General features: G+C 41.8%; 1 protein-coding gene across 1 annotated transcript in view; it reads right to left on the bottom strand.

Annotated features, from left to right (window-relative positions):
* Nucleotides 1–2,374: 2,374 nt before the first annotated feature.
* The window catches only part of LOC101864138 (zinc finger protein 585B), a 19,573-nt gene continuing 10,994 nt past the window's right edge, over nt 2,375–10,953 (bottom strand). The window contains exon 5 of the mRNA XM_005096995.3: nt 2,375–4,721. Coding sequence (XP_005097052.1) covers nt 2,545–4,721 — 2,177 coding nt within the window. The 3' untranslated portion in view covers nt 2,375–2,544. The remainder of the gene's footprint in view (nt 4,722–10,953) is intronic.

Raw genomic sequence — 10,953 nt, forward strand, 5'->3', positions numbered from 1 at the left:
AAAAAAAAACAAACTTCCAAACCCCCCCCCAAAAAAAATATCAAGCAAACAAACAACAAGGGGGTAAAGATTAAAAATGGTTGGGGGAGGAGCATGAATGAGAAGGGAGATCAGAAACTGAAAATCAACAAACAAAACGTGGAAATTTATTTAATGATTATAAGTGGCAAGATGTTCACTGATCGAACTCATGAAGTAGGCTGTCCAGTCATTGGATGTCGCAACGATGGTTATAGTGTAGTAGTTAGTCTAGCACGTTGTCACTGGGCGACATATAAAATTATAAGTGTTGATATAAGTGCATTATACTGTAACTGTGTGTCAACATCAGTCTTGTTGTACAAACATGGTTTACTTTACACTACACAAATAAAGTTTTCTATCCAAATTGGATCAACATCCCATTTTGATGAGAATTCTTACCCGCCACAATAGATTGTGTACATTTTAGAAACAACAGAGCAACTGCAGATGACAGAAAAAGGGTGAGAATCGAGATGCAGAAAATGCAAGCGCCATGACCTTGACAGCAGGCGTCACCAGGTCTTGGGACAGTTTTGTCCTAATGTGGTAGGCGGCTATATTTCTCTATAATCACAGACGATATTACCCCGGAATGGGATAGTCCTGTCCCACCAATTTTGTAGCAATTCACAACCGCTGAGGACTCAATACGACAAAAGTATCCTCCTGTCCCAATAGGTGCGGTACATTACACTCAAATTCAAAGGCTTCAAACTCAAGACAGGTCTGCCCTGGTACGAACTGTCGTAGTGCGGTAGTGGCCTTAGACACAGAATCAATCACTCTGCGGGTGCAGAACTTGCTAAAAAGATTATTCTCCAAGAGACAAAGAGCCCAAAAACAATTTAAAGATTTGATAGATCTGATCCAAACTCCAATTTTCAGCAGGTGGGTCAAGTCTATGAGCAATTGTAATACAGTACAGCCGCTGTCAACAAGTCACTTGTCATATTTCCTTTCCACTAACTCAGATCTAATCACAATGTTAGAAGTTATTCTCATCACTTTTTTTTTTTGGAACCTAATGATAAAAATTTGTATATATAAAAAGCAATACAGCAACAGCTCAAAGACAAAAGAACATAGTGGGGCTTAAATTTTATAAATCAACAGACAAAAGACAACTAGATTACCAAGTTTTGTGCATAATCTTTCTTCAAAATATTAAAGTACAATCATTGACAAGAACAAAAACATCAGCTTTCCCAAAGTATTTCTTCGTGCTGGAGGACAAGTTTAAGATCAGACGTAATTTTGCAGGAGATTTTTCTGTCATTTGCTGTGAATTAAACAGGACGTAACAGTCTTGATCGCCACCTATAACATTTGTACAATAACAAGCACATGTTTTTCACCTGGGTCAAGCGGATAAAAACGGTGATTCAAAAATAATTCACAGCAAAGTTATCATTTTCAACTTTCATATTATATCTCCATACAGGGTTGGGTTGATTTAAATCAGTTGATTTTTTTTATCTAAATCAACTTGATTTTTAAAATAAAAATCAGTGATTTAAATCACTTTTAAAAAATGTATTTTTATTCAGTTTTTACACATTTTAACATTCAAAATTCCTTTCATTGGTTTCATAAAACAAATATATAAGGTTTAGTAGACTAATATAATCATGCTTAAAAGTCTGCTTTCCCACCTTTCACTGTAAAATAATACAGTATTCAATTTACTTTTTTTTCAATAAATGAAATCAGAGCTGGGTTGATTTAAATCAGTTGATTTAAAAAGTTTTAATCAACTTGATTTTTAAAATAAAAATCAGTGATTTAAATCACTTTTCAAAAAAATGTATTCAGTTTTTACATATATTTAAACATTCAGAATTCCTTTCCTTGGTTTTATTAAACAGATATAAGGTTTAGTAGACTAATATTATAATCATGCCTAAAAGTCTGCTTTCTCCCCTGTCACTGTAAAATAATGCAGTTCTCAATTTACTTTTTTTTTCATAATAGAAAACCAGGGTTGGGTCGATTTCAGTTGATTTTTTAAAAATTTAAATCAACTTGATTTTAAAAATAAAACTCAGTGATTTAAATCACTTTTAAAAAATGTATTCTGTTTTTACATCTTTAAACATTCAGAATTCCTTTCCTTGGTTTTATAAAACAGATATAAGGTTTAGTAGACTAAAATACTCATGCTTAAAAGTCTGCTTTCCCCCCTATCACTGTAAGTAGTAAGATAATACTGTACATATTTTACTTTTTTTTCATAATTGAAATTAGCATTTTCTTCTTTTTAGACAAACACAAGCGCGCGCACACACACACACTGTAATAAAATGCAAGTTTATCTATGCATAATTACCCCCCCCCCCCCCCTTTCCTTTTAGACTGACATTTTCTTAATTTTTTTGTCTGTAGCCATTTATAATTCACTGCAGATTAAGGCTTTCTAAAGGCTTCTTTTATTTAAAAAATCAAAAGAATCACCAACACTGTCTCCATACTGAGTGTAGAAGTCAAGTAGAATGACCCTTTGTGCAATGTATAAGAGAATAATTAGCCTTGAAGAACACTAATGACCGATGTGGCCGTCTCATTGTCCTGCTGCGAGAGGACTTGAATCTGAATTGTGGCTGGGACCTGAGCCTCCACCTGTGTCTGGACTGCTGCTGTGCTGCTCGACACGTTGTTGGATGCCTTGGCGGCCTGCGTAGCGTGACGCTTCTGGTGCGAGTTGCGGTCACCCTGCTGTCGAAACTTCTGGCCACAGATCTGGCACGGATATGGCTTCTCGCCCGTGTGGATGCGGTAGTGACACCTTAAGTTGTACGGGCGAAGAAATCGCTGGGGACAGAGGTCACACTTGTAAGGTCGCTCACCTGCATGGCTCCGTTTGTGCAAGACGAATGATGCCTTGTAGGCAAAAGACTTTTTGCAAATTTCGCAGGTGTGGAGATTTTCACCGGTGTGGTATTTGATGTGACTGGCCAGTATTTGCTGGCTGCAGAAAACCTTATGGCAATACTCACAAGTCACTCTTACTTTTAGCTTCTCTTTCACCTTTGTCTCCCTATGCTTCCGTTTATGAAAGGACAGAGAACTCGGGTAGCAAAAAGTTTTGTGGCAAATTTCGCACTTATAGGATTTCTCCCCGGTATGCTTACCGACATGACACTGCAGCTTGTCTTTGAAGTCAAAAACTTTTCCACAATACTCGCAAGGGAAACTTCCTTCAACTCTTGTCTTCTTCACTCCCTGTTTCACCCTTTCCTCCTTATCTTTGTTCTTGACATGAGTCACGAAGTGATGTCTCTTGAGACTGAAGATGTGAGAGTAAGCAGTGCCGCACACCTCACAGATAAACGGCTTGTCGACCACGTGGCCCTGCTCAGCCTGGTGGGTCTTTAACAGCTTCAGGGAGGAGAATTTCTCTTTGCAAACTCGGCATGTGTATATGTCGCCACCTGTATGGCGTAACATGTGGCTCTGCAACTGCTTCATTGACTTAACCGTCTTGCCGCAGACATCGCAAACAAACTTTTTCAATTCAGACTTTTCAGCAGGCTGGGCTTCAAGATCTTTCGGCTCTTGCAGTTTCTTGTGAACTGTGAGCACGTCAGAAGTGGAAAAGTCATTGAGGCAAATATTGCCCTGATATAAGTTCTCTTTGTGGCGGAGCACATGGATCTTCATGGAGTAAAGTGACTTGAACACCTCCCCACAGATCTCACACATGTTGGACTTACGTCTGATGGACGAGGGCGACTTGAGCACCAATCTCTTGTCCTTGTACACGCTTTTGATGCTGCTGTGCTCCGAGTGCCGATGCGCACACAACTGTTTCTTACGCATGAATCCTACATTACACAGAGTACACACGTAGCTGAACTCACTACCTTTCACATCGCTGTGGCTATATGGCACAGGCCCGTTTGATTTGGCCAGCCCGTCTGGCGGGGGTCCCTCTTGCTCACCCGCGAGGACTTCACCAGCCGAGGTCTGTTCCATGACGTCCACGCCGGTCCCGTTGGTGTTGGGCAAGACGGCCCCACGAATCAACACCTGGCCTCGATGTATGTCGTAGTACAGGTGCTCAGACAGGTGAATTCTCAGGGCCGCGGGCTTTACAAACATCTCCCCGCACACTGGGCACTTCTTTGGCGTATTATCTTCGCTGTCACTTCTCTTCTGACCACCCTCCCTTGGCAGCCTGTCCTTCAGCAAACTTCGCTGTAACTTACCAACCGGTCTTTTCTTCCCAACAATAATCCCTGACTTAATCCCTAGAGTACCTGTCTGCTTGACAGCGCGTGGAAGTTCTACTACCGGCACATTCTCCTGCCCAGTTTGCCACGGCGTTATCACTCTCCTGTCAGACAACACAGTGATCTCCATCGCTCCAAGATCTGCGTCTGCTGCAGAACCTTCCGCCCCGTTATTCACACCCTTCAGCACCCTCGACAAACTCGCTCCTTCATTCTTCTTCTCAGAACCGGGAGTGGCCAGTTTCCTCTGAGACATTGAAGCTGCCCTTCTCCTCTGAGAGCTGGGCTGGGCCATCTGATGAATCCACTGATGAAGCTTGAGCTGTAGCTGGCCCACGAAGGCAGCGCCGCAGATCCTGCAGTGATGACGCACAAGACCCTGGCTGGTCCCTGGAGGTCTCCGTGCAGAGTCCAGAGTGAGGCGGGCAGACAATCCTCTATCTGTGCCAAATGTCATCAAATCTGCGTCTAGAGGAAGAAAAAGTGAAATAAACCTGTAATGTAGCACCAATGCCAACATGGTATATTGGACCCTCACTTGGAAATGCAAGGTAAACAGGTACATGCAAAGCTAAGCATTCAACAACATGAGATGTGGGGAATAAAAACATGGCCTTCAAGTTCATGATGGAACTTGGAAGTTGTCTTGGTTTGTGTTTATATCTGTTAGGCAAACATGCCTCCACTGAGGCTTACATAGGCACTGCAGTGAAATTTTCAAACTTCTCCAGGGGCACTAAAATTTGGATTATTGAAAAGAGGTTGGCTTTCTGTTTTCAGAGCTTTTTAAATTTTTGTGCTATCTTTGCTCGTTCAGAAGCAGCGACCATTTTTGTGAATCAATTTTCGCCCTGATTTGGTCAAATTTTTGCACTGCATTTTGTGCCACCAAAACTCGAAATTTTGCTTCATAACGTCATAAAACCCTTAATAATAGTTGTATCGTAACCAGTGAGGTATCATTTTGTTAGTTGTTTTATGTAGAATCAATATATAAAAATAAAAGTCAAGTACATTAAGAGTAAAATTCTATTTACCGTTTAATTATGTCATAAGCGTGACGTCGGAAGTCCCATGCCTATTATAAAAAAAACCCAACCCTGACACACTTTCCATTATAATGGTCCGATTTTCAAAAGAAAAACATCACTCATTTTGTTTTAAAGATTTCTTTAACTTGCTATTGGGAGAAAATGATTAAAATTGAAAGCAGTTTCAATCTTACATGCATAACTCAAGCAGGAGGTCGGCGGTTTGTTCCTTTTTTCCCTATTAACAATCAATCGTCCTCTTCTGTCCTCGTTCTTTTCTGTGTATGTTACTCTCTTGTAACACCTCTAATTTTCGGGGCTTATATGACCTATTTGTGTTGCAAGTGCCGTTAAACCAAAGCTTGTTTGTTAGTTTAGTGTAGGGTTTTACGGCACTCGCAACTGCATAAGGTCATATGAGCGCGCAAAACACAAGTTAGTTTTGCTCACAACAGTTTACTGTACGGCTGGCTCGGGTCAGTAGTTAAATCTTAAAATGTTAAAATGTTTAAAAATCAGTGTAAACATATATATTTTCAATCTAAAACAATTTTTTCTAGTTAACATAAAAATTTTAAATAGTACAATTTAATTTTATAATTTGCCATAAAGGCCAATGGCCTTCATAAAACTAAAAAATCTGCTGGGACGAACGACGGAATAAATGTCTTGCAATTTTTTGCATTTATAATATTTCCTTAGAATCTCTCTAAAGCCTAGACATTCGGTTAAGATGTGTCTAATGGTAAAATCTGTGTCGCATCCGACACAGAACGGCTTCTCATCTCTCTGTAGGAAGTATTTGTGGGTCAGGGCCGTGTGTCCGATGCGCAATCGAGTAAAAATGACTTTGTCTCTTCTGGAGAGGTCCGAAGGATTTCGCTGTTCCAGTTTGGGTTTTATAATATACAGTTTATTATTTTTCTGTTGTTCCCAGTGGCTCTCCCACAGACTGGAGGTGTACTTTTTGTTGATCCCAACAGAAGGGATAAGGCTATCTTTGCCAGGTCTATTTTTGGGAGTAAGAGTGTGTAGTTTGGGAGTGACGTGATGCAAGACAGAGAGTCAAAAAGGATAAGGAAAGATTTGTTTGGAGAATTTTCTACGGAGTCCAGTGCCATGTCAATGGCAGTGGCCTCCGCAGAGAAAATGGAGGCTTCAGGATGGAGTCTCCTGTGGTGTGTACTGTTGGAAGATAGGGCTGCGGCGCCCACTTCATTGTCTTTTTTGGAGCCACCCGTGAAGATGAGCTCCGCACCGGGGTATTTATTTATTAGTTTTTTGTATTCTGCTTAAAAAGTTTTGGTGTTTGTGCTTTCTTTGTTGTGTGTGGTCAGCTGCAAGTCTACTTTTTCCTTGATGAGGTGCCACGGAGGGAGGGGGGGGGGAAAAATAAATTGTTGGATGTCTTGTTTGGAAAAGTGTAAGTTTTTGAGGTCCTCAAGGATTCTGAGGCCGAAGGGCTTGATGAGTTTTTTGTTGTTTTGGAATTTGTTTATGGTTTCTGGGTTTGTTTTAAAAATGCAGTTGTGCGCTGGATTTTCTGGTGTTGAGCTCTGTTTAATTGCGTATTGTAGTGAGATTTGTGTGCATCTGAGTGAGAGTGGTGGTATGTTTGCCTCGGCCTGGAGTGCGGAAAGCCCCCCAGAGCGAGGTGGAGTCCTTGGTTTTGTACTGGGTCTAGCATTTTCAGGATGCATGGTTTTGCTGATCCGTAGACTTACCAGCCGTAGTCAAGCCTGGACCGGACAAAGGAGATGTACAAGCGGAGAAGGTGTTTTGAGTCCCCGTCCCAGTCCGGATGCGATAGAATTTTCAAAACGTTTAGCGCTTTCTGGCACCTCACTTGAAGGTCTTTGATGTGTGGTATGAATGTAAGTTTTTTGTCGAAAATGACGCCGAGGAAATGAGCTTGGTTCTGGACGGGAATCCTTTCCCCGTATAGCGTCAAATCCGGCTGCAGCACACGTCTGCCTGTTTGGCAGAAGTGTACTGCAACCGTCTTTGACGGGGAGAACTTGAAACCAAAGCTAAAACTAAACTAAAAAAGCATAACACAGACTTGAAGAATATATATAAAATTCAACGAGTATGGTATAAAGCGGGAAATCACCATAGAATGATAATTACTGACAGTCATCAAATACCGATATATGCACCATGCAATGACTCATACCCCGAAGAACAGCGACATCAGTTCTATGATCAACAGATTGACCTTTAACACCTTGGATGACAAAGATAATGTGACAATCATGGGGAACTTTAACAGCAGAGTGGAAATAAGGAAGACGACGTGGGAGAGATACATGAGGCCACACAGTGACAGAGAAACAGATCAAAACAGCAATGGAGAAATGCTATAAAAACATGACCTCGTCACATCAAATACCTTCTTCCAACACAAAAGGAGTCAAGTTAAAACTTGGTACAAATCAAATGGAATGACCTAAAGATAGCATCACAAATTGATTTTGTCCTGGCCAAAAGATGAAAACTGAGAAAACTCAGAGACTCAAGAGTGATTCCCATCTACATCACAGACACTGACCACAGACCAGTCATCATGACTTTTGACACACCAAGCAGGAAAAGGCCAGAAGCGAAGAAACGACCAGAAGTCGTAAATCTCAGAAACATTAATGACAATACCAAAGATAAGATACATGAACGTTTGAAAGATGTACAGTAAAACCTGTGTAAGACGACCACCAATTGTCAAGGAGAAAAGTGGCCGTATAAGACAGGTGGCCGTCTTAAGCAGGACTGACCGAGATGAAGAAAACAAACCCCCATTCCCTATCGAAAGTAGCCGCATTATTGTTGTTTTTGTTTTTGTTGTTGTTGTTGGTTTGTATTTTATTTGTTATTTTTATTTTGTTGCTGATTTTGGGCAAGGGCGACAATAAAACGAAATGTGTCAGACGAGGAAGACCGAGTGCCATGTTAAAACAAACACATGGTCACCCCCACTCAAAGAACGAGCGATGCTTCTGTCACAAGTCCATGTTGACGTCCATTGTTACTTTGTTACAGACTGGGTAAACAGTGACCCCTCATCTCACTTACGATTTGTGTATGAGTTCTGGGTGGGGCTTATGGGTTATGAGGGATCACACGCTTCCCTCACTAGCAGCTGGAAATTGGTACCTATTAGTCAACAGTGGGAGGGGCCTACGCAACATGGTCGGTTGGAGGGACTTCCTAACAACGACTGGTGATTAGATTATGACGGCTCACCCACAACGCCAGGGGTCAATGCACAATTTATGACAAAACGTAATGGAGTCACTAAAGTGGCCGTCTAAGACAGGTGTTATTGCTTAGTGTGATAGGGGTTGTATGTTAAAATATGGTGGCCGCGGCCGCGTTGGACAGGTGCCCGTTTTACACAGTTAAATTATATAGAAAAAACGCAAGGGGGGAAATGGAAAGTGGCCGTTTGTACAGGTGGCCGTCATACAGAGGTGGGCAGGTTCGACTGTATTTCACAAATTTCCCGAACAACCGGGAGACATTGAAGAGGAATGGAGCCACTTCAAAGCATGTGTGAACAGAGCATTAAAAGAAGAGTGCGGCACCAGGAAAACAAGAGGGCAGAAAAAGAAAACAACTATATGGTGGAATGACCAAGTGAAGGAAGCCATCCAGCTGAAGAAAAAGACATTCAAAAAGTGGCAGAAATCAAAGACAGAGGAAGACTACATCCTATACAGAAAGGAACGCCGCTAAACATCAAGGGTAGTTAAAGAAGCTAAGAACAGATCCAGGACAGTATATGGAGAACAGCTGGTGACAAAATGTAAAGAAGAACCTTGACAGTTTTAGTTTTACAAGAGAGTTAAAAAAGCATGAGGATGCGGGAAGAACCATTCAACCCAACTGAAATAGTCAATGATGAGAACGGAAAACCTATTTTCAGAAAGCCAAAGATTAAGGAAAGATGGAAATGCTATTTCCTGGAGCTGCTGAATCCTACAGCAGAAACAACAGCAAGCAGCTTCTCACCGAAAGAAACCACTCCACAACCATCACCACTGCTGAGTGAAACCCAATATATCATAAAGAAAAGCCCCACAAACAAAGTGATAGGCGTTGAAAACATCACAGCAGAAGAGATCAAACTATACGGCCATATCGGAGAACTCTAGTTATGGAGGATATTTAACCTGGCCTGGGCGACAAAAACAACACAGAGCCTACAGAGGAATATCCCTTCTCAGCCGGGCGGATATAACGTTTGCCAGGATACTGGAAATGAGAATGAGACCAATTGTAGAGACTCAACTCAATGAATCCCAGTTTGGCTTCAGAAAAGGCAAGGGCGGAACTGACGCTTTTTTGCATTAGGCCAGTAGTGTGAGACTGCCATTGGACATGACAAGACCTCAATATCGTCTCCTCAATATCGTCTTCAAGGACAGCAAAAAGTTTTGTAGCAAATTTCGCACTTATAAGATTTCTCCCCTGTATGCTTACCGACATGACACTGCAGCTTGTCTCTGAAAAGAAAAACTTTTCCGCAATACTCGCAAGGGAAACTTCCTTCCTCTCTTGTCTTCTTCACTCCCTGTTTCACCCTTTCCTCCTTATCTTTGTTCTTGACATGAGTCACGAAGATACTAGTGCCAAACATGGTCTCTAAGCAAGGCATGAGAAAGAAAAATCAATGCACGCGAAATAAGGTGTCTCCACAAAACCACCAACATCACCAGAGGAGACCGCATAAGGAACGAGACCATACGCCTACCAGTAGTAAACTTATTAGAGCTTCAAAGAGTCAAATGGTTCTGACATCTAACCTGAATGCCCCAGAAACAACTAGCGGCTAGAGCTTACAACACCAGCCAATACGGCTTTAAATCAAAAGGAAGACCAAGAAAGACCTGCACCTCCCCTCGGAATCCTAAGGATACCAGAGGAAGGAAAGGGTAAAGTAAAGTAAGAACTGAGGAGCAAAAGTGTTCACTTTTTACAACTGACATCTTTCTTCAGGGTTGTTTCGTCAGTGGAAAAGAGTAATAGGCTTACACAGCTAATACCGTGAGTCGTGGAAGGATGGCGGCGGTGGGGAGTATAAGAGAAATAAGATGACAAGAAGGATACAATAGAGAAAATGTATATGAAGGTGAAGAGCAGGTAATGTGGGATAGAGAAGAAAAAAGAGGTACGGTTATGAAAATAGGAGGGCAGTGGGAACACACGAAATCACACACACAAACACACACACACAATACATACATACACACATACCCTGAGAGAGAGAGAGAGAGAGAGAGAGAGAGAAAAAAAAGAGAGAGAGAGAGAGAGAAGAGAGAGAGAGAGAGAGAGAGAGAGAGAGAGAGAGAGAGAGAGAGTTTGCGAGGTAAACAGCTTTCTCTAATATTCACGTTGGGGTGGTTTGCTGGAGGCGACTCGGCGGTCATGTCGTGAAGATGGGAGATGGATGTGCCCAGCAGTGCAGAGTTGACGGCCTTGTCTTCATGCGGCATAACTCAAAGAGGGGAGTATATTATAATATAGCAAAGCTGTACGGTTAAGGGGGAAGTTTACGCCACTCTAGATACATGTACATGTATGGGGATGTTGAGAGAGAGAGAGAGAGAGAGAGAGAGAGAGAGAGAGAGATAGACAGACAGACAGACAGACAGACAGACAGACAGACAGAC

The sequence above is a fragment of the Aplysia californica genome, unplaced genomic scaffold (assembly GCF_000002075.1).
Source record: "Aplysia californica isolate F4 #8 unplaced genomic scaffold, AplCal3.0 scaffold00144, whole genome shotgun sequence".
In the NCBI taxonomy this organism is placed as follows: Eukaryota; Metazoa; Mollusca; class Gastropoda; order Aplysiida; family Aplysiidae; genus Aplysia; species Aplysia californica.